General features: G+C 41.8%; 1 protein-coding gene and 1 long non-coding RNA gene across 3 annotated transcripts in view; both read right to left on the reverse strand.

Moving 5' to 3' along the window:
• Window positions 1–14,440, reverse strand: part of LOC115649103 — a 92,215-nt gene extending 77,775 nt beyond the window's left edge. For both annotated transcript variants that reach the window (XR_003999756.1, XR_003999757.1), the window contains exon 1: window positions 14,325–14,440. This is a non-coding gene — a long non-coding RNA (uncharacterized LOC115649103). The remainder of the gene's footprint in view (window positions 1–14,324) is intronic.
• Window positions 14,441–19,535: 5,095 nt separating this feature from the next.
• Window positions 19,536–22,600, reverse strand: TMEM247 (transmembrane protein 247). The gene is made up of 3 exons (XM_030554300.1): window positions 22,370–22,600; window positions 21,518–21,853; window positions 19,536–19,942 (listed from the first exon to the last, which is right to left on the reverse strand). The coding sequence occupies exons 1-3, from the start codon at window positions 22,445–22,447 to the stop codon at window positions 19,733–19,735; spliced, it is 624 nt and encodes a 207-aa protein (XP_030410160.1). The 5' UTR covers window positions 22,448–22,600; the 3' UTR covers window positions 19,536–19,732.
• Window positions 22,601–24,353: the final 1,753 nt, after the last annotated feature.

Consider the following 24,353-nt stretch of genomic DNA (forward strand, 5'->3'; position numbering starts at 1 on the left):
AGGACTGTCTTAAAAGACCTTGGAAATTATGCCAATTGAGTAACATATCAAACTGTTCCTACATTCTGAGTTTCTTTGTAATGTAGTTATTTTAACTGGAACATTAAACCCCTTGTCCATCTATGTCCTGCTGGCTTCCCTGTGATTTATCCACTAATGCAAGTCCTCCACAAGGTTGACCACACTGGAACACAGCAAAAAATTGTGGCCTTTCTTCAGCAAATATGCTCTGTTCTTCCAAATTGAAGTTCTGAATTAAAATAGCTGAAGCTTCTAACCTTCCTTCTGCAGATTAATATACAGGTTTCTTATTGATCTGGAGGTAGTTTGAAATACCACCACCATGTGATGCAACTGCTCATTAGGGCTGTCAATCACAGTTAACTCACATGATTAACTCAAAAAAATTAATTGTGATTAATCACACTGTTAAACAATAAAACACCAATTGAAATGTATTAAATATTTTGGATGTTTTTCTATATTCGCATATGTATTGTATTTTTTGTAATTTAAATCAAGATGTATATTATTTTTTATTATTTTTACAGTGCAAATAGTTGTAAACAAAAGAAATAGTATTTTTCAATTCACCTCTTACAAGTATTGTAGTGCAATCTCTTTGCCGTGAAAATGCAACTTACAAATGTAGATTTTTTTTCTGACATAACTGCACTCAAAAACAAAACAAAGTAAAACTTCAGAGCCTACAAGTCCACTCAGTCCTACTTCTTGTTAAGCCAATTGCTAAGACAAACAAGTTTGTTTAGATTTACTGGAGATCATGCTGCCCTCTTCTTATTTACAATATCACCAGAAGGTGAGAATAGCCATTTGCAAGGCACTTTTATAGCCAGAATTGCAAGTTATTTACATGCCAGATATGCTAAACATTCATATGCCCCTTCATGCTTTGGCCACCATTCCAGAGGACATAGTTCCATGCTGATGACACTCGTTAAAAAAAATAACATGTTAATTAAATTTGTGACTGAACTCCTTGGGGGAGAATTGTATGTCCTGTTCTGTCTTACCCACATTCTGCCATATATTTCATGTTATAGCAGTCTCGGATGATGACCCAGAACATGTTGTTCGTTTTAAGAACACTTTCACTGCAGATTTGACATAACGCAAGGTACCAATGTGAGATTTCTAAAGATAGCTACAGCACTCAACCCAATGTTTAAGAATCTGAAGTCCCGTCCAAAATCTGAGAGGGATGAAGCGTGGAGCATGCTTTAAGAAGTCTTAAAAGAGCAACACTCCAATGTGGGAACTACAGAATCCGAACCACCAAAATTGAAAATCAGCATTCTGCTGGTGGCATCTGACTCAGATGATGAAAATGAACATGAGTCAGTCTGCACTGCTTTGGATCATTATCAAGGAGAACCCATCATCAGAATGGTGGTTGAAGCATGAAGGGACATATGGTTCTTAAAACTTTTGTACTGGTGACCTCTTTCACATAGCAAACCTCTGAGTGCAACCCCCCTTTATAAATTTTATATATTTAATACCATTATAAATGCTAAAGGCAAAGCGGGATTTGAGGTGGAGGCTGACAGCTTGCGACCCCCCATGTAATAACCTCATGACCCCCTGGGGGGTCCCGACCCCCAGTTTGAGAACCCCTGCTTTAGAGCATCTGGCACATAAATATCTTGAGATGCCAGCTACAACAGTGCCACAAGAACGCTTGTTCTCACTTTCAGGTGACATTGTAAACAAGAAGTGGGCAGCAGAATATCCTGCAAAACGTAAACAAACTTGTTTGCCTGAGTGATTGGCTGAACAAAAAGTAGGACTGAGTGGACTTGCAGGCTCTCAAATTTTGCAATGGTTTATTCTGGAATGCACTTTTTTACATAATTCTACATTTGTAAATTCAACTTTCATCATAAAGAGATTGCACTGCAGTACTTCCTTTTGTTTTTTTACCTTGCAAATACTTGATAATAAAAATATATATAAAGTGAGCACTGTGCACTTTGATTTCAATTACAACACAGAATACAGTATATTTGTAAATGTAGAAAACATCCAAAATATTTTAATAAATAGTATTATATTATTAACAGTGCAGTTAATCACAATTAATTTTTTAATCACTTGACAGCCCTACTGCTAATACTATAGAGATTGAACAAAAATCCAGCTTTCAACTTTGAGTCAAAGACGTGGACCTAGCAAGTCATATCATATGTAAGGCTATAGCCTGACCTCAGTTACAGCAGTGTTAAATCAAAGTCACTCAAAGAAAAGGAAAAAATATATATATATATATATATATATATATATATATCTCAATGGAGTGACATCAGCGTGAGATCCAAATTGTCTCTTGGAGACTCCACTGAAAAATTAAAAGTTGCAAATTGTTACTTTCAAAGAGAAAAAGCTTAGAAAGTCTCTTTTAAGGCTTCTAGTTTTGGGAATAAATTTACTAAGAAATTAATATTTCATTTAAAAAAAAAGTGCAGCCCTGAAACAGAAATAGCAACATTGGCACTTCTGCTCTGTTATAAGCCATTTCCAAAAGCCTCGTACCAATTTTAATCTTCATTCACACCAAGGTCTTTTTCCACCATCCAGATAGCACAAAGGGGCCTTAAAGTGGGCATAAATTACATTTACAACCGCTGTAAATTCCCTTTAGAGTCAAGGGACCTCATAATGTAAATGAAAAACAGGCCTGATGTATTTATTATATTTTCCCTTTTATTTGTATTGTTATATATTTAGGTTTCCTTGTCAGCTTAGCCAAGCAAACACATTGCGCTGTCTTGGAAACAGACCCTCATTGCAAACTAGCAGACCCCAGCTCCAAAAGAGCTGTTCTGTATAAAGGTTTTAATAATAGCCCTGGAGGAGGAGACAGGGAGGAGACCTACAACGTACAGGTCTCCTCTCTCCCCCATAGAAGGCCAGCTGCCTCTTCAGTGCAGATCCTTACCCCATTCCCTGGGCCCCACAGGGGACTGAGCTGGAGGCAAGCCAGGTGTGGTGGCACTACACACAATGTGTCCCCACTGTGTCCCTAGGGATATTCTGAGCGTGATCCTATGAGGGGCTGAGGGGTTCTTGGAAGTGCTGAGTGCCCTCACCTCCCATTGAATGCTAATCACTTCCAAGAATTGCTCAGTGTCTTGCAGGATTATGGCCTGGGTAGGGAAGGTAACCAATATTGGTAATAAGGGGTGCCAAGGCTTCAGAGTCTGTGCCAAGACAAAGCGATACCCCTTCACTCCTGTAGATCCTCTAAGGCTCATGGAGCTTGGGAAGTCAGTGGCAGTTCTGCCTGTGTAAGGAGAGATGGATCAGGCCCTTGATAGCAGATTTAAAGAGCCGAAATAAAGAGAACATGCAGCTATGCTGTTCCAGCCCCAGTTTTGGAAGTGAAGTATTTAGGGCATACACTTAAATATCTTCTGTTTATACAGGTTTTGTATGCAAAAATACTAACTAAACCCAATTCCTTTTTATGTGGGAATCTGCTCCAGTTTTGACTCAAAGGTCATTTTGAAGTCTGTATGAATTTACAATACTATACAAATATTTGTCAAACACACAGGCTGCTGGTCTTTTTTGAAAGATAAAGATTATGAGAAAAACCTCACAACTGTATGAAACTAAAAACAAAGAACACATGTCTGCTGGAGAACAAGTTTCCTGCTTGCTGAGACTGCCACCTTCTGGAGCACAGATTTTCAGAGCTCTGATCACAAAAGATGCAGTTTCACCTTTCCTGTAAGTTTCCAGTCTTGGTTTTATAGCAGCTTTGCAAATCAGCTGACATCTTAGAACTGTTCTATTCTGCTACTTCCAGTAGAGGGAAACAGACTGTTTGCAAGAACATCCCTCCCCAACTGATCTTCTCATCTGTATAGGAGAACAGAGTTGGATTCCACAGTGAGAAGGAGACAATAATGTGTTGGATTTTCGGGGAATGAGGAGAGAGAGAAAAATGAAACAGCTTGTTTGGGATGCCTTGTAAGTCAGAACCCATCAGGTTAGGACAACATGGATCAGATTTTCAAAAGAGCTAAAGCTGCTTGATTTCAAAAGAGCTCAATATATTGAGTGCTGAGCTCTTTTGAAAAATCTGCCTAGAAGCGTCACAATGAGAAATCTGGCCCTTGTCGCTGGTGCTGAGTACTTGGAAATCTGACCTAACATTGATGTTCCTGTCCAGCCATTTATTCTTATTCCTTTTATTCCATATCTCATTCCTTTTATTTCAGCCTTGTGTTTGTTGCTATGTGTTTGTATTTTAAAGGATCCATGTTATTTTTTTGTATTTGTTTGGCTCAGTTGCCAAGAGCTTTGGCAGGGGTGAAGCACTGTTTGTTTTGTTATTTTAAAGATCTCTGTCTATTTGTACAGCCCTTATCACCAAAGTGTACCATCACCCCACAAATGTTAATAATTTATCCCCACAACACCCATGTGGAGTAGGGATGTATTATTTTCCCCTCTGTAAAATAGTGAAAGAGGCATTAAGTGATTTGACAGGAATTGAACCAAGGAACCTGAGTGCTAGTTTAGTGCTTTAATCACTTGTCCATCCCTTCCTTTCTAGAGAGAAGTGATTGTTTCTTCCCCCCTTGGGCCTGTGAGCTATCAGGTCTAACCACCTCCATCACTCTGGGATGATAGATTGTTCTTTCACTCTCAGATTAACAGGCAGCAATGGAAATTAGTGGCAGTGCTGGCTCCTTAGGCTCCTCATCTCCTGATGCAGATTCTAGCACCACAACTTCAGCTACTAGTCTCATTCTGCCTTGGATGACGAGGGCTATGCAAGAACACTCCTCATTTTTTATGCTCATTGTAAAGATCTTTGTCTTCATTTTGACAGAGGATTTTCTTCCTCATTGACCTGGTAAGAGAACAAAAGAAGTCCAAGGTACCCATCCTGTAAGTCACCTTTGCAGGCAGCTCTGGCTGTTTCTGCTGTGCCACAGTCAATGAACATCTTGGCCCCAGTCCATGAGAGAAGCCTTTTATGTGACTGCCAAGAAAAATTACCTCAAGGTCCCCCTCTTCACATTGGTCTGGGCTGTCATTTGTCAGCCAAACTGCCTTACAAGCCTGACAAACAGGTAGATTCTTCAGAGGACCAGGCTGTCATCTTCTTCCAGATGCTATTCCTATAGTCAAAATGCCTCCAGATATCCTTCTCTGCAGTATAAGAAAAAATACCAGTTCTCAGTCTCTCTCCTTGTGTTTGAGAATAGCAAAGATATACAAAAGCTTCCTGTTGATCTCTTTGCCTCTTGCCTTGTGTCCACTGACTGACAGGAAGTTATTGAACTTTACAAAGCATACGCCACTGATCAGTTGATGTGGATTGTCTGCACATAAGTGGAATCTCAAACTCTAACCTCCTCAGAATGTCAGGAGGATGAGCTTGGATTCAAACTCAGCCCCAAACCCTTTCTTGCAGTGTTAGTGCTATCCTGGATCCAAATAAAAAGAAGTCACTGTTGCAGTTCCAATGTGACAACCATCAGGAGAACAAATAATCTTGCTAGATTTCTTCCATCTTGGGTTGAAATCTGTGAGAGAATGTAATGGGAATCATAGAATATCAGGGTTGGAAGGGACCTCAGGAGGTCATCTAGTCCACCCCCCTGCTCAAAGCAGGACCAATCCACAACCAATCAAAACTAATCCAACACATTAACCCTAAATATCAACCTTCACCTGTTTCTTAGCCTATCAAATAGCATTTAGACAATTTGTTACATCAGGTCCCCTCCACGCTTCTGGCACAATATACATTTCCCACATAGCATGCAATGTTACAAAATCTTGAGCTGGTAAGCAAAGAGGACAAAGGCTTGTCACTTCCAGCCCCAATTCAAAGTCTTCATTTCCACTATTCTGACACCCAGAAAGGCTGAGTGTTTGCCATCCAGGCAGAATTCAGAAGATAACCTCTTTCACCAGTCAATTGATACAGAAGCTCTGCACCCCCCTTGTCTTCTTTACTTGTCTGGATGTTGTCTTTACAGCATTGTCAGGGCCAGCAGGAGAACACTGGCTAGTGAGCTTCTTCACTGTATTTATTTGTTGCCCACGAACAATTAATGTTTTCTTCAGTGTGGGCTCTTCTTAGGCATACTCTGCAGGAATCTCAGGAGAAGGCTGACAGTGGATACCAGCTGACTGAGCTGGGCAATGCCCTTTGAAACACTTCATTAATCTTCATCTGTCTCTCAAACTGCTGCCACAGTAAAACCAAGCTGGGGTAATACAACGCCCTGGTGCCCTTTTAAGAGGAACAGCATCTGAACCCGCCCACAACATGATGCTGCACAGGGCAACGTTCAGCTGCATCACCTTCAGATTCAACTGACCCAAAATTCTCACTGAGGCTTGGCCAGCTCAACCTGGATAATATATCCATGAAGCTTAGTCCTTAGTGAGTAACTACATCTCTGTTCTGGTTGCTGCATCACTGTGATATCATGGGCTGGGAAGTCTCATGATACCCCACTATGAGAGGCTGGAAAATAGAAGCACTTGATGAAACTGCTGTTAAAGTAGATGAAAGGACTCCCCTAGATCTGGACTGGGTTCCAGGTTTGGGGCAGATGAGTAAGCAGGCAGGCAGTAGAAAGAGAGAGTACACTAGGCAAACAAAGATCAAGCAGAACAGACACTTCATTTTAAACAGAGGAGTGACTCTTGTCCTTCTGCCACCTTTGATGCCCTAGTATTGTCATTGGCTCTCTTCCTCCTCTAGGTGCATTCTATACACACTATATAATCCCTTCTTAAAAGGTTAGCTGATCCAGGAATGTAGGTGTTTGAGAGGAGCCTTCAGTTCCAAATCCAGGATGTCCCATGGAATCAAGCAGAGTGAGGATGCAGGAGAGCACAAGCAGAGTGAGGATGCAGGAGAGCATTCCAGTGAATAAAAGAAAGGACTTTAGACAATAGAAATAAGATGGAACAACTTCTCTAGGCTAGTAGAAATATTCAACTATCCTCCTTCCTCTCCAACAGACAATGGACCGTCCCCTGAATCCTCTCAAGACAGACTTCAAGCTTACTAGAGGCCAGATCAAAAAAAAAAGTTTCTTTAACCCTCTGTGACTAGAGCCATTGGTGAAGCCAACCTCACAAATTTCTAATCACCCTCATGCCTAGGGCAACTTATTTATTTTGAAAGATAAGTTAAAACCTCCCATCCTTCTCTACCCCCACCCCCACCCATCAGGCTATGCAAGCGAATTTTGTACTTTGTCTGGTAAGGTTCCATAACAGTTTTGCAGCTTTGGTTTAAGCAACAGACAAATTGTTGTCTGGACCCCATCCTGCTCTCTACTTCTATGAGATAACATACCATCTGAAACTATCTTCTAAATGATCTGCCTTAGACCACGTACCATCTTATTTTTAGAGACCTTTGGTTAGAAAGCCAGCCAGGAAACACAGTTCACTGTCTACTGACAAAGGGTGAGATTTTCAAAGGATTAAAGGAAGTGAGAGGCCCATATCTCACTGAAATATAATGAAATGTGGATACTTACCTTCCTTCAGATCCTCTGGAAATCACAGTTGATGTACCTGTTTATATCAGAATAGAGCCTCTTTTGCCACACTGGACTGACAGCCAATTAAGTGCAGAGGTCAAACCCTGCTCCTTCTTGATATCTCACTGGAAACAGCACAGGGTTGAGGACTAAGGTGAGCACTGCAGTAAACCCCCAAAATCAGATTACACCTTCTGATTTTGCATTTAACTGTGATAAAAGGATCCCTCAAATTTTTAAAAACATACCTAAACCCAAAGCCCCCAATTACAGAGTGCAGATGTTAGCAAGAAAGAAGACTGTTGAAGATACATCTGAGTCCAATGCAGTGATTCAGAAGCTCCAAAAGAGGGCACCCTGAGACAATTAAAATGTTAGTGACTCCCTCTGCCTTTGAATCATTCCCCTCTCCTGCCCTCCTTTGTACATGTGTAAATCTTGGTACTGGACTAGCACCTTTCAGCAGAGTATCTCTCCATAGTTTACTGACCCTAATGAATTAACCTTTATAGACTCATAGACTCATAGACTCTAGGACTGGAAGGGACCTCGAGAGGTCATCGAGTCCAGTCCCCTGCCCTCATGGCAGGACCAAATACTGTCTAGACCATCCCTGATAGACATTTATCTAACCTACTCTTAAATATCTCCAGCGATGGAGATTCCACAACTTCCCTAGGCAATCTATTCCAGTGTTTAACTACCCTGACAGTTAGGAACTTTTTCCTAATGTCCAACCTAAATCTCCCTTGCTGCAGTTTAAGTCCATTGCTTCTTGTTCTACCATTGGAGGCCAAGGTGAACAAGTTTTCTCCCTCCTCCTGATGACACCCTTTTAGATACCTGAAAACTGCTATCAGGTCCCCTCTCAGTCTTCTCTTTTCCAAACTAAACAAACCCAATTCCTTCAGCCTTCCTTCATAGGTCATGTTCTCAAGACCTTTAATCATTCTTGTTGCTCTTCTCTGGACCCTCTCCAATTTCTCCACATCTTTCTTGAAATGCGGTGCCCAGAACTGGGCACAATACTCCAGTTGAGGCCTGACCAGCGCAGAGTAAAGCGGAAGAATGACTTCTCGTGTCTTGTTTACAACACACCTGTTAATGCATCCCAGAATCATGTTTGCTTTTTTTGCAACAGTATCACACTGTTCACTCATATTAAGCTTGTGGTCCACTATGACCCATAGATCTCTTTCTGCCATACTCCTTCCTAGACAGTCTCTTCCCATTCTGTATGTGTGAAACTGATTGTTCCTTCCTAAGTGGAGCACTTTGCATTTATCTTTATTGAACTTCATCCTGTTTACCTCAGACCATTTCTCCAATTTGTCCAGATCATTTTGAATTTTGACCCTGTCCTCCAGAGCAGTTGCAATCCCTCCCAGTTTGGTATCGTCCGCAAACTTAATAAGCGTACTTTCTATGCCAACATCTAAATCGTTGATGAAGATATTGAACAGAACCGGTCCCAAAACAGACCCCTGCGGAACCCCACTTGTTATACCTTTCCAGCAGGATTGGGAGCCATTAACAACTACTCTCTGAGTACGGTTATCCAGCCAGTTATGCACCCACCTTATAGTAGCCCCATCTAAATTGTACTTTCCTAGCTTATCTATAAGAATATCATGCGAAGCTGTATCAAATGCCTTACTAAAGTCTAGGTATATCACATCCACCGCTTCTCCCTTATCCACAAGGCTCGTTATCCTATCAAAGAACGCTATCAGATTAGTTTGACATGATTTGTTCTTTACAAATCCATGCTGGCTATTCCCTATCACCTTACCACCTTCCAAGTGTTTGCAGATGATTTCTTTGATTACCTGCTCCATTATCTTCCCTGGCACAGAAGTTAAACTAACTGGTCTGTAGTTTCCTGGGTTGTTTTTATTTCCCTTTTTATAGATGGGCACTATATTTGCCCCCTTCCAGTCTTCTGGAATCTCCCCCGTCTCCCATGATTTCCCAAAGATAATAGCTAGAGGCTCAGATACCTCCTCTATTAACTCCTTGAGTATTCTAGGATGCATTTCATCAGGCCCTGGTGACTTGCAGGCATCTAACTTTTCTAAGTGATTTTTTACTTGCTCTTTCCTTATTTTCTCTTCTAAACCTACCCTCTTCCGGTAAGCATTCACTATACTAGACATTCCTTCAGACTTCTCAGTGAAGACCGAAACAAAGAAGTCATTTACCGTGCTTCTGAGGTAGGGAAGTATTAGCCCCAATTTACACATGGTGAAACACAAGGACCGAGTTAATCAAACTAGGCTGTGTGGCTCTCATAAGCTTTGATCCGGTAGAGCACTTAAGCACATGTTTAAGTACGCAAATAGTCCCATTGAAGTCCACGGGACTACTCTTTGCCTTAAAACTTAAACACTTGCTTATGTCCTTTGCAGAATAAGGGCCATAGGCAGCTATTCAGGTTCTGTGAGAACAAAAGCCAGAGCGCAGATAAAGAGAATTGTTACTTTTGTTATATTTTTCAAGACTGTTAATAGGTTTCTTAAGATTAAGCCAGTTAGGCCTTAGCAACCTCATTTATATGGAAGAGCATCTGCTTGGATGGAAATCACAGGATGGATAAAACCACATTGATTCCCAAACCACTTGTCTTGTTCATCGCAAGTCCTTCCTCACCCTGATTCAAATCTCTCCCTCAGACCCATGATATTAACAGAGATCATAGCTAAAATTTGTGTCCAAGCTATCCTCTGCTCTGGCCAGTGAATGGGGTAACTGCTAGAAAGTAGTAAGAGCTTCCACTAACTCACAGCCTGTGCACCTAGGGTGACCAGTCAGCAAGAATGAAAAATCTGGACGGGGTGGGGGGTAATAGGATCCTATATAAGAAAAAGAACAAAAAATCGGGACTGTCCCTATAAAATCGGGACATCTGGTCACCTTATGTGCACCCCAAAGTCAATGTTTGGCTAGCAAACCTCCAGGCTAAGCAGCATCTGGCATGGCATCTATCTGGATGGGAGTCCTTAATGCTAAGCAGTGGTGAGAACTTAGTCAGGAGATCTTCAAGCTAAGTAGTATTGGTCACAGTCTCTGTTTCAACAAGTGAGCAAGGCAGAGCTACTGGCTGGAGTGAAGTGTGTAGGATCTTTAACATGAGAATGTGAAAGCAGAACTTGGCACTCAATGCAGCAGCGACTGGATCGGAAGCAGTGATGCTTTATTACAGTGATGGGATATCACAAAAATGCATTAAAAAAAAGCACATTGCCATCCACGAGTATTAGATCGATACATATGAAACCAGTGAAAACCAAGGTGTTGTAATATGGGATTATTTCAGACAGCATCTGAACAATCAGATACTTATCCATACCTATAGACACCTCCCTAAGCTCCTTGATCCACCAGCCCACAAGCATATCTTTACCCTTCCCTCTCCACCTTGTTATCTTCTTGGTGGGGAAGCCTGACAGCCTATTATCCACATCTGGTGGGGCTGCGATCTATAATAATCCCATTCCCCCATCAGGGACTGCTCCTCCAGCATTTTTACGAGGTACCTCATCCTTTTTTTTCCTCTCTTCCTCCTTTTCAAGAATGGCCTTTTCTTTTCCCTGTACTCTATAGAGCATCCTCATGGCATCCCATCTCCCCCCACCTCATTCTGGAATGTGCCTCTCTGCTGTGGAGTGTGGTCCTTCTAGGTCTTAATACTCCCACTCTCAGGGGTGCCCTCAGCTCTCCAAGGCCTGTCCACTCACTCCCTTTTAAAAGTTTCCCATAATACATCTCAAGAATACATAAACCTAACCCCCCAGAACATTTTAGCACTTTCCAAACCCAAGACAAACAGCTACCTCCCTCCCCACCAGCCTCATCATTTTCATTTAATTTTTTTAAAGACATCAATTTAAAAACACCACTCAAATTTAAAAGAAGAGTAAGGGTACAAGCATGAGAATGTGTCTCTTACAGCAATTAAAAGGAATATGTTCATTGCTGCATCATACCTGTAGGGGCATGAAATAATCCTTACTTATTAATGTAATGGACGGTATAGTTCACATATTTGAAGCTAGTACATGCACTTACTGTTGACACACAGCAGGGAGCAAAATGGTTCATAAAGGAAGCAAACAAATCCAAAGTCATCCCCTCACAGTCAGCCCAAATGGCCAGCAACCTGCAGCCGGACCTGCCAGCAAAAGAGTCCATAGAGAAGCTAGTCCTAGCCCCAAATATGCTGCTATAGGGGGATATTTGTCTTGATTTTGCAGCTGTCAACCACAACTCCGAGTCACACTGGGCAAAAGACCCAGAGCTTCCTCTTGCAAACACTAGGAACATGAGTGATATTATGCCCATGGGTCATCTCAGTGATTTAAATGGACTAATCTCAAAGTTAGCTACATGGTTGGACCCCAAAGCAGCACACTGAATGCTACTAATTAGAGACCAGCTGATCCTTTCAAATGCAAATAGTTCCACTGAGTTCAGTGGGACAGAGTTAAAGCTCTGGCTAAAGGCCTGTGAAGAACAGTCACACAAAACTTTGAAAACAAGGACATTTGAGACTTGTATGTTTCATTGCAATTCACAAAATTGGCCAAATGTTGCCATTTTAATTGCAGAGATGAGACCTCTTTCCCCCCGGTTTAAAACAGGTCCACCTTTAATCTAAAAGAATGTTATTCATTTTGTAATGGTAATAACAAAGTCATTCTCCCACCCCCCAGGCAATAACAGTCATCCCTTCTTCCACCGGCCCCACCTTCCACCTCCATGCCCTGCTGCTGACAGGACTCTAATACAATGCTGTACAACTTGGGCCAAAATGTTTTGCTAATTGCATCTTTGTCCAGTGGAATACGGTATTACCAAAGAGTGGTGTGAATATCTGGAAGGCGTACAGCTGCAGGGGGATTAACGTAGAAGTGAAGTTTGTTTGTTTCTGTTCACCCTGCTATAGTATTGAAACAAACATGATTCTGACACCTTGTCTGTACTTTGCAAGACACTGAAGGGCTGATGGCTGAGGTCAGTAGAAAGATTACCATTGGGTCAGAGTTGGGTCTGACTCTGAGAGAAGAGCTGGAAGCGTTATGCACTTCAGAAGGGGCCAAATCCGTGTCTCTGAAAAGTACATTGATACCTCCTCAAGAGGACATGGGGTTTAGGAAATGGAATGACCATTTTGGTTCACTGACCTCCATCACTCACACACATGGTGTATCACTTGGTGCACAGAGATGCTGAGCCATCAGCAATTTCCAGGTGCGAAGATAGAAGGAAGCCAGTTACAAAAGAGTATTTCTGGCTCATAGATTGCCCTAACTGGGACACTGCATGTTTCCACCTAGGCAGTCTATTAGGGGTTTCTTTTTTTAAGAAAAGCCATGAATATAGCAATTGCCTTTGTGGAGTCATTACCAAATGAGTTTATTTATAGGGAGGGTGCAGGAGAGAGAGGACTATTAAACACTCATTCTGTGTCAAAAAAATCTTATCAGACAGACAACCAGCACATTGAAAATGGTAATTCAAGAACATTTCTAGAAACTTCAGTTTCACGATCTGACACTTTGGACACAAATTATTTATGATGACAATACACAGAGACTCTCTCTAATTGGGGAAGAGAATTTGCTATATTGGGGTTTAAATGGAGGGCATCCTCAAAGTGAAGCTAAGTCCATTGGTGGGCTCACTACTCATAAGAGTGAAGTTACTCACACGTGCAAGTGTTTGCAGCACCAGGCCCTAATATTTCTAGCAGCAAGGCCCTGATTGTCCACTTACAGAAAGTGAGAGATATGCTACCAGGAAAATCTGGCTCTCGGTTATGAGTGTAAATCAAGAGTAACTCCTGTAGCTTCAATTACACCAGTACAAAAGAGAGCAGAATCCGATTCCACGTGAACCACGTCATAGCAGAATCCAATGACATTTAAGCTAGAAGGTGGGATCTAGAACCATTGTTCTCCAATACAGCTATATTTAATTATTTCTATAAATCCAAATGGTTTAAAAACTCTCCTCCTCATCTCCTCAATGAGAATGGAGCTTTGGAAAGTTCTTATGCTGTGAACAACCACTGTCCACCATCCCATCCCCCGTCACCTTGGGAAAGTTCCTATATGATGAAGAAATAATAGTACATACATACATATACATACATACATACATATACACACACATGCTAAAGACATCAGTATTGGCACTTGAACTATTTATTATGTGACTGAGAGAAAGCATCCAATCAGGACTAATAAGAGCAAAAGCTTTAGTACTCTATGCATTTAAGCAGAGAAATTGCACCTGACCATTCCCTTCTAGTTGTCTGCAAGCACAGGCTGCCTGCTAAAATAGCAGCAAGTAAGAATAAGGAGGGCAGATTTGTCATCTTTATTTTGTTGCTCTTTAACCAACCCCCAAACCTGTTGTGTACACGGAGAAATCAGCAGCACAGATGCTATTAACCATCCTAAAAGTAAAGACAGTCAAGTGTCACACACATCCCACACATAAAGGCAGGCAAACAGTTCCCCACACCTTATTGCACGTCCAAATCGCTTAACCTAAGGGGTATATGAGGTTAAGGTGCCTCTAAAAGTAGGTCACTCTTCCCTGGTCTCTAGAGAATACAGCACCCAAGAGCAAACAGAAGATGCACCTATAGTTAGGAGCCCTGGATAAAGGGGATGCACTCACTCAGTCAATACCCTCAAGGCTACTAAGTTAAGTGCTTTCCCTCTTTTTCCCCTTACCCTCCTATGCAGAGGGGATCAGACCACCTACCTCTGCATCTTGTTGAAGCCTTCCAAGGCAGAGGCAATAGCAGATGTCCCTTGTTTCCCCCTAACAGTGATAGGCAACAATCTTCCTCCAGCTGTTATTCTGCCCAGTTGCCTCTCCTCTTATCTTCCCCTAAAAGCTGCTACTGCTCACTAGTAAGAGGTGGAGCTCTTTGTCAGATATGTGATGCTGTAATCAAATGATGCAGACCTCTGAGATGTTCACTGGGTCAGAGGATTACACATGATCTTGCTGAGGTATAGCTATGTCTAACAGAAACCTGATGTCTTTTCAAACCCCTGGCACTGACTAGCAAGAAAATGAAACTACTTAAAGAGACACTGTCAGATTAAAATCATGTGTTGTTGTTTTTTTAAATTCCTGTGTAATAAATTTACATTATTTAAGGCCAAGATTTTTAAAAATCTGATTTCCTTTCTACTATTAATGCTGATTGCTTGCTTTTTCTATTTCACCCAACTGGGACGAATAACATAGAGAGGTTTCACTTTTGTTCTTAGCTAAACTTTTACTTTGGGGCTTACTTGTCCTGGCACTCCCTCAAAAAAAAAAATCTTCCACTGGAATTAAGATTACAAAATGGGAACATTTCAACTGGGTTTTGCAAAACCTTGTATATACAATAGTTCGTCTTAAGTTCAAAATGTAGCTTGGGGGATTGCCCGGGTCCTGGCCACCAGCCTGGGGGGCTTTGCATTTTAATTTTAAATGAAACTTCTTAAACATTTAAAAACCCTTATTTACTTTACATACTACAATAATTTAGTTCTATGTTATAGACTCATAGAAAGAGACCTTTTAAAAACGTTAAAATGTATTACAAGCACGCAAAACCTTAAATTAGAGTGAATAAATGAAGATTCGGCACACCACTGCTGAAAGGTTGCTGACCCCTGTTTTAAAGGCTCAATCAGAGCTGAAATCAGTTGTAGTGAGACTGTGTTTCTGTCCAGCATGTAAGAGCAGAAGGTGACTGACAGTCAGCTGGTGAGCGAGTGGCTGGTGAAACAGTGAGTAGAACAAGTTGCTGGCGAGGCAGTGAAGAACCACAGCTCGTGGTTATCCAGATTTCACTTATAATTTGCATTTATCCACTTATAATTTACATTTATCCAAATGTCAAGCCAGATCACTTGAAATTTGGTCCGTGATTGAAAATGTCATTGGATCTTCAAGTCAAGCCAGTCTGAAGGTAGGTCTCCTAAAGAGACAATATTGCAGAAATCTTCTTGGGAGAACTGGCCTTGCACTTGATAAATGTTCATAGTGTGGCACGGATCTGGGGTATATGTGACTCTGGGCTAAGCTCACTGTGCCTCATTTTAATTGTCATACACAGAGCAGTCTACGTAAGTATATTTAGCCCAGGCAAAGGCACTCAGAACAATATCCTAATAGAAATCAAGTATTGGAGAAGCACAGTGATGTGTGCCCATATTGTCTAACCAGGGGCGGCTCCAGGCACCAGTGCAGCAAGCATGTGTCTGGGGCGGCAAGCCGGGGGGGGGGGGGGGGCGTGTGCCGGTCATTGTGACGGCGGCAGTCAGGGAGCCTTTGGCGGCGTTTCTGTGGGAGGTCCACTGATTCTGTGGATTCGGCAGTAATTCAGCATCAGGTACACTGAAGGCGCAAGACTGGCAGATCACTCGCAGAAATGCTGTTGAATCCGTGTGACCTGAGGATCTTCCGCAGAAACGCCGCCGAAGGCCGCCTGACTGCCATGCTTGGGGCGGCAAAAAACATAGAGCCGTCCCTGCATCTAACAACCCTTTTCTTCCATAGACAGTGGTTTGGCTATTGCATACAAGACACTCAAATGCTTGGAGGACGGCTTTCCCCAGCCTAAGTATATTGAAAGTGCACAAAGAAAAGCATGTGAATGATACAGGAAGGCTTTAATGAAGTAGATTACGGTAGCAGCAATGCAGAACAAAAGATGCCTCATAATGAAAGAGATCAGTTTCCTCATAATGGATATGAAGATGAAGTAATACAGGAACAATGCAAGTTGGCTGTGGACAGGCAAAGGCCCCGGAGTGCCTCATCAAACTGTAGGGGACAACTGTGTGTGACATTGCATGCTTATGTCCTTGATGCTCCCAGTCACAGACTCCTCTGCTCAGCATGGCCCAGTCCTTTTTGTCTGTGCCACTCTATAGCACCACCACTGTAACCCACCTTCAACTGGGACTGTCCATTATGTTTGCCTGGCACCTAGCACAAGGGCATGAGTTGGTTGTGGCCTTTAGGTGCTACCGTAGTGTACATGTGAAATAATAATAAATGGCAATAATTCATGTTATATTATATTACTATTATTTCTCATTGTGGTAGCGCCTAGGAGCCACAGTCATGGACCAGGTCCCCATTGTTCTTGGCTGTGCACAAACACAGAACAAAGATCTAGTTCAACTGTTGTTTGAACAGACGGAATCAGTTAGGCATTGCTAGTGACTCTGATTGATGGTAGGACAGCCCACTACTGATTGTGCTTGTTGGTACCCCTCAGATGTTCTTCTCTTGAAAGCTTCTCTTCTAGTAGAAGGCTTTATTACTGCTTCACCCACATTTCCCAACACGTTGCTACTGCCTGGCAACGTTCTAACACAAAGAAGTAATAGGCAGCCTAGCTCCACTTACCTCTCTGAATAGGTCCTGCTGACACATCTGCTCCATCTTCTTATGCTGTCACTCTTTATTTCTCATTGTGGTAGGTCAGCCTAGTTAACTCAACCTTTAGCTGCATCTCTTCCCACTCAATGTCATCTGGTCACAGGGGACCCTTGTTTGGCTGCTCCAAATCTTCCCACTTACTGAACTCTTCCCTCACTGATGTCTAGTCCTGCTCCCAAAAGCCCATTTATGACAGTCGTCTGAAGCCTCAGATAACTTACAGAATAAAGCCTATGAAGGAAAGTTAATAGAGCTCTTGTCACACAAGATTTAGGCACAGAGAAAGAAATAAACTTTGTGAAGTTGGTTTCTCAAACAACAGGTTCCATTTCACAAGGATCCCACTCTCCCATCCACAGAAAGTTCAAACCCAAACCAAACTAACTGTAGAAACAATTTCACTGATGTCATTATACCATAACCACCATTTCCCTGTTGCTACAGTAACCCAGCTCTGTTGCCAAGGTCCTTTGACTCTTGTGCTATCTGTCCTCCTAAGTACTAAGTCATTCGTGTTGCAGGGAATGTATGTCTCGTCTGTCAATGGGACACATCCCACTAAAATCCTCATTTTTTCCCTTTCAACTCCATGGCACTTTTAGCCCCCACCATCCCATGTTATTGGAGACAGGTAATTACATTTATAATGTGTTTACATTTGTGTTTGCACTAATAATTTTTAATCTCTTCACTTCAGGCTTAATAACACAGTTTAACTGTCATCAGCCATTCAAATAACTCTGTCAGTCCAAACTATTTTAAAAATGTGTGCAAACATCCAATCAACTCCTAAGCTATCACAGACATGCAGACATCTGTTAGGACGTTCACATTGGAAACACTGTGGAGTTACAGAACTACAGAGGGGAACCTCTTTATATGGGGCTTCTGGTGGACTTGATTTGGTGTCCACACTGATGCTGATAGAAATATCTGTAATCGAAAGGGTTCTCAGGCTGATTGGATTTTACACAAGTGATATCCCAGCTGATTGACTTGGTGAAAAATCTCAATTACAGTTGTAAACTGGAATTGCTCGGGAGTGAATATGGCTCTCCCTGGCCAACATAAGAGGTGGCACTTGTCAATCAGAACAGCTGTTTTAGTCAGCAGCCTCCTCATGCTGCCAAGGATTCCAGATACAGTGTGGCTGAATTCAGCTAAGGCTAATTGCTGCATTACAGAGGAACCACAAAGTATGACAGGTGAGTATCCTAAAGTCTCTTGTGTGCAGTGAGCCAACTGTCATCTAACCTTGGAGAAGAGGAAATCTAGCTGCAATAAAGCCTTTGGCCCTTATTTTATTTGGACTAGTTACCTGAACTCTCATATGTTGGTTGTGTCAATATCAGACAGCCTCAGCTTACTTACCATGTCAAGCCTCCTCTCAGGAAGATCATGCCATCGATCATTCGATTTACTGCAGATCTTTGCACACATGCAAGCTAGAGAATCCTATCTGTGATCTTCCACTATTTTGAAAATATAGAGCTGTAGATCTGTCTATGGGGTGACTTTGGAGATCTGCACTCATTCTGTGGTGGGTCAGTGTTTATCCAATAGCTAGATCTGGGTCTGAGATACACTTACATCAATGGACATGGTTCAAAGGGCTTTATCTAATTGCCATTCATAGATAGCATGGGCTTTGTATGGAAACAGAATGCCATTTGAATACACACAGAATATCATCCTGTCCAGGATCAAGCATATCAGAAGCATACTCAGGAATATGTTTGAATTACACCCATATCATCCCCTAAAACTTTGACTTGAACAGCTCTTTAGATGTTGGGATTAAGGTATCCAAAAATGCTCATTGAGGTGTTTCCCCATCATGTACACAATGCCATATGCAGACCTCCCAGGAACAACAAGGACACAAATGCTAGGATGATTTAAATACATACAATAAAGTTTATGGAGACGTGTGGTTTAATAATGCTTCAATTCTAAGTTTGCGAATGTGTGAATGAGATTGTACTAGCTCCTCATCAGCTGTTTCATAGGGTAAACAACTTCTCACCTTTCCACACCTGGTGGGAGGACCTTTATGTTGCATGATAAAGGTAGTGTAAAAGGGACATCACCAAATTCTGTCTACACTTAGTCCCAACAAAAAGGTCAGAAGCATTATCTCCTAAATCTTCCTTTATGGGTCCCGAGTCTATAGCAATCTCAGCAGTCACCAGAACTTGGCTGCAACAAATGTGAGTGCTTGTTCGTGAAAATGGGCCACCCATCCTCAAAAGAAATGGCGTGGAACTAAAGAGTGTGGCACATCCCACCTAGGAACAAGTAAACCTTCTCACTGAGAAAACACCAAGAGTAAATAACCACATGGGCCCCCTTCCACACAGCCTCACAGAAACAAGCCTCATAGCCAAGCCGCTATCTTCCACCAGGGAAGTGAGAATAAATGGACAAAGACACATTCCAAAGCAATTTCTATTACATGTATCTTTATTCGTATAGGAGAATGTGACAGAATTATGCTGAATATGTTAATGGAAGCACATGTAATTGAACAATGATATTCAGCTACAATATTCAAAAGGAGTAAGTGAAACTTGCACCAATTTTAGCATTGTGTATAAATGATAGTGGAAATGTGAGGTGAAGCGCAGGTGGGATAATGGAGATGGGGAGCAGGAAAAGTGGGGAAAAAGCCAGGACAGATAAGCATCTGTTTCAGCTGTAGCAAATGTGCGGTTGGCTTAGCAACATTTTTTCTTATTTTTGTAATCCTGGAAAATCATCTTGAAAATGAAATAGAGCACAATGGCAAAGCAAAACAAGTAGTGTTTTATAACAAAATAGAACGCCAGCTCCCTCACTGTGTAAATGAGGTGTATAAAGATGAAGCAGTATAGAAACAAGGTGTACTGGTTCTGGGGCTGGAGTAGATCATGGAGTCCTTGGCCAAACTGTGGAAAAAGGAAGAGAGCTGCATGACATTGCAAGATTGCATTCTGCACACTACTTTGTACAGATGCCACTGCTCAGCACACCCAGTCCTTTTGGTCTGTACTGGATGTCACCACCAGTGTAGCCCATACTCTGTGTGAGCTCAGACTCACATATTAATTCATCTTTCAATAACCAATAGCTCAATCATCTCCAAACACATACCTACACAACCCGTATATGGGAATGGTTAGGCCTTATGTTAATAAAGGAATTGGTAGTTTCTCTCTTTGATTGAGCCTGAAAGATGTCAATAATACACTGGGCCTGATTCTGATCTCATTCCATTTGTGTTACTGTTGCTTAATGCCCTCCTGCAGTACTTGTTTCCAAACTACACATACAGAAGATGTTACAGATAACTTTAAAATCTATGGGTTTGTACAACACCTTGCCAAGTGCCAGTCCTCCATCCTAACTGAGGCTCCTAAGCTCGACTGCAGTATAAATAATAAATAATAATGCAAACATTTCTATCTATCTTGTGCTAGCTAACAGCACAAAGCCTGCAAGAAACGCTCAAGATACATGTACATCTTACCATAGATGACATAGAAATAGACAGCCTGATATTCCTCTTACTTACACCAGTAACCAACTGTTGAAAGTGAGAGGAGAAATAACCCCAGAGACAGCAACATTGATCAGGAAAACCCACTAAACTGAGATTTATGAGTGGCACATCTTCTAAATCTTTCTGCCTCTGTCAAAAAATTATCTCCTTTAGACTGGACACCTGGTAACAATGGACCAAATCCTACAAACCCTTGACTATGTGATTTCAACAGGGCTACTTCTGTGAACAAGTTGTTGCAAAATCTGGCCCATCTTCCAAATTTGTATGGGCTTGGTGACCAGATATCTACCTGCCTTCACAGCTGTTTGCTCTGATATACTTGTGGCTTGGTCATCTAACTGTACCTTAGGAAATCTTTCAGGAACTATTCTAGCAATAAGTCCTCTTTGACCTCTTTCATTATGGAAGCAGGTAAACCAAGGCAGGCCCTCAATGTTTTGCTGCTGAGGGTGGCAAACATTTTCAGGGGCCCCTCGAGTGGCTAAGTAAACACAAACACTTAAACGAGGGCTGAGCCATGTGACATATCCCTCATGTTGATTTGGTGCTCTCCAGAAACTGGCACCCAGGTCAGCTGCCCCTAAAGCTGGCCATAAGTTAATCAGCAGAACCATCAGTAAGATCCATTACTCTACTGTATTCATAATTTGGAAAACATTCCTTCTATGTTTCTTCTTAAGCCCATTGAACTTTATCCAATAAACTTAATTTGCAAGTTAAAAGTACTTTACCAGCTCATTTTAATTATATCACAGTCTTAGGGGACTGTTCTTAGAGGAGGCAATACCTTGACTTCTCTGTGAGCAACAGTGTGAGCTATAGGGATCACATTCCCACATCTAATTTAAAGGCAGCATGTTCTTGAGGAAGGAATACTCAAAGGAATGAGGCTTTATGGAATTGTGGAAATAGTTTCCCACTCTGTCATGCCCACTGCTTTTTTCCCATTCCCACTTACTGATCTGGGTGTTGCCTGTTGACGTATCTGCTCCATAGTCTTCTCATGCTGCCGTTGCTTTTCATTGTCTTCATGTTTGTGTTTCAGCCTCGTCAGTGCAGAATCCCACCTCATCTTCTCCAGCTCGAGATCAGTGGCTGTGATGCGTCTGCCACATGGCTGTTCCAGCTCCTCCAAATTGCTGATCTCACCCACGCTGGTGAATTCTTCTGGCTGCAAAGCATCAGTTTCTCTCTTTGCCCTGTTCTCCAAATGGACTGCTTGGCTCTTACCATCCAAGCCCTCTGTCATATCATATAGGATGTATGATGATGTTGGGGTACCTCTGGAAGCATCCTGGTACATATTGAGAGTAGGTATAAATTCATATTTATGCTGATAAAAGAGACCTAATCAGGCTTTGATGGGACAGATTTGGTCTCATGTACCTAAAATTTTGGGCAATTATATATTCACATGCGGACTCACTAATCCTATAATATTCATCAGTTCCCTTTGAAAAGTTATTTTATAGAGCTGGTTGGGAATTTTCTGTTGAATTTTTTTTTTCCAACAGAAAATACAATTTCTGCAAAATCAAAATTTTTATATAGGAAAATCTAAATGAACTATTTTGTTGAGGTCAGATTGACCCAAATCAGAACATTTTGATTCATTGAACCAAATCAAAATGTTTCATTTAAAGTCAGTTCAATATTGATTTGTGTCCATCCAAGCTGCTGCCTCATGAGAGAGGTACCTCAGATGTCCCATGTGCCCATTCGCCTTTAGGGGCTGAGCTCCCGAGCTGGATGACATCTCCCATTATACACCAGGGGTCATAACTCTGGCTGAATTTTCACTTCCACTTACCATCTTCTCATGCTGCTGCTGCTTCTTGTTGTCTTTATACTGCGCTATCTGCACAGTAAATTCAAACCCTGTCTGCATTTCCTTTAATGCTGTACCAGCTTGGTCTGAATATTCCGAACCCTCTAGGTTGCTGAGCCGCTCCAAATCAGCTTGTGTCTCCTGATCTCTAACATGCAGAGACTCCGTCTCAACATGGGAGACATCTGATGAAGTCAAGGTATCTCTGGAGGTGTCCTGGCACAGATTGGGAAAAAGCATAGATGTACTTTTAAGCAAGTAACGCCTAAGAAGCCAAGGGATGGATTTTGAAAGGTATTTAAGCACCTGCAAATGTAGATAGGTGCCTAGTGGGATTTTCAGAAGAACCATGGTGCCTAAATCCTATTGAAACCACTGGGAATTAGGCACCTAGGCAATTCTGAAATCCCACTAGGCACCTATCTGCATCTTTAAGCACCCAAATACCTTTAAAAATCTGGCCCCAAACAGTATGCAAGGATGAGGTGGAAATATGAAACCATCCTCTTCTACACAAACCAGTAGATTTGGCTAGGGCCCAAAAGGATGTATGCTGCATCATCGTATGGCATAGCACAGTCAACACACTTCCTGGAGCTCTGGGAAGGATAACTTCTCTTTTCCGGAGGTACAATCCATCCTGAAGACTCTTTAGAATGAAGCAGCCCCTCATTGCCCTCAACACAGAACAGTGATTGCAAGATGCAATCTGCCACTAATCAGGGTCAAAAGCATCCTTTCAACTGACATTTTTGAAATAAGAATGCAACCTGTCTCTTACCCAAGCTACACAGTATTTATTTAGACATTTTATAAAGAAGGAATGACCCACAAAAGTCATCTTTATAAGAAGATTTAGAAAGGCAACAAAACTCATTCTCTAATGCTTCTGAGCTACATTATTGCCTAAAGTTGATGAAGAAAAGAAAAACTGAAGAATTACCATAGTTGATTTAGGCACAGAAGTGGTGGAGGAGACTAGACTAAACATTAGAGACACAAACAGCAGCCTCTGTTTCACAAGTCCCCCATGCAGAAAATTCAACCCCAGCTGCTCCGACAGGCCCACACCATTAAAACACAAACCAAGCTACTTTTCTAAACTGCCACAGTGATGTCATTGCTACACTCTGCTGACATCATAATCACTCTGTTGCCACAACATATTACATGCTCTCTGTTGCTAAGGGCCTGAACTGTCACATTACTTGTCCTCCCACATCCTCACTATTATCACTGATATAAATCTTTAGGTTTAGAGAGCAAGAAAAGATCTATCGGTTAGGGCATCAGCCTGGGTCTTGGGAAACCCAGGTTCAATCTCTGCTCTGCTACAGACTTTCCTACGTAACCTTTCACAAGTCATTTAGTCTCTCCATGCTTTCATTCCCATCCATAAAATAGAGATGATAGTACTTCACAGGCATGGTGTGAGCATAAATACCTTAACAGAGTGGGAGGTGCTCAGCTACTGTAAGATGGGGGCCTTGGAAGCACTTTAGGTAAAACACCATTTTGTTCTGTTAGTACTGGGGCATGGGCGAAAGGAGTACGAGCCTCCAAATTTGGCCTATGTATTATTATTAGCATTTATAAGGCACCTGTCAACATGGTATTTGTCATTTATGTCATGTAAAGAAACAGTGGGCTTGCTTATTCATAGCACAGTACCTTGTGTAGTCATTTATACCAAGGCATTGTGAGTGTGTCTCAGTGGTAGGTGATGTGTGGAGAGCAGGATCGTAGAAGCTATAGATGAGAAAGACATTAAATTATTGAGACAATCCCTGATATATCAATTATCCAGTGTAGTGTCAGATTATGTCTGGATTTTCAAATCCCGGGCTGCTGCACCTATCCTGATACATGAGTGCATAGAATCCCATCTTCATCTTTGAATGAGAATTTTAACACTGTTTTTAAATGCTTTTTCTGAAGATCTTATTACTTTGGCAGGTGCACCAGC

Source organism: Gopherus evgoodei, chromosome 3 (assembly GCF_007399415.2).
Source record: "Gopherus evgoodei ecotype Sinaloan lineage chromosome 3, rGopEvg1_v1.p, whole genome shotgun sequence".
NCBI classification, from domain to species: Eukaryota; Metazoa; Chordata; order Testudines; family Testudinidae; genus Gopherus; species Gopherus evgoodei.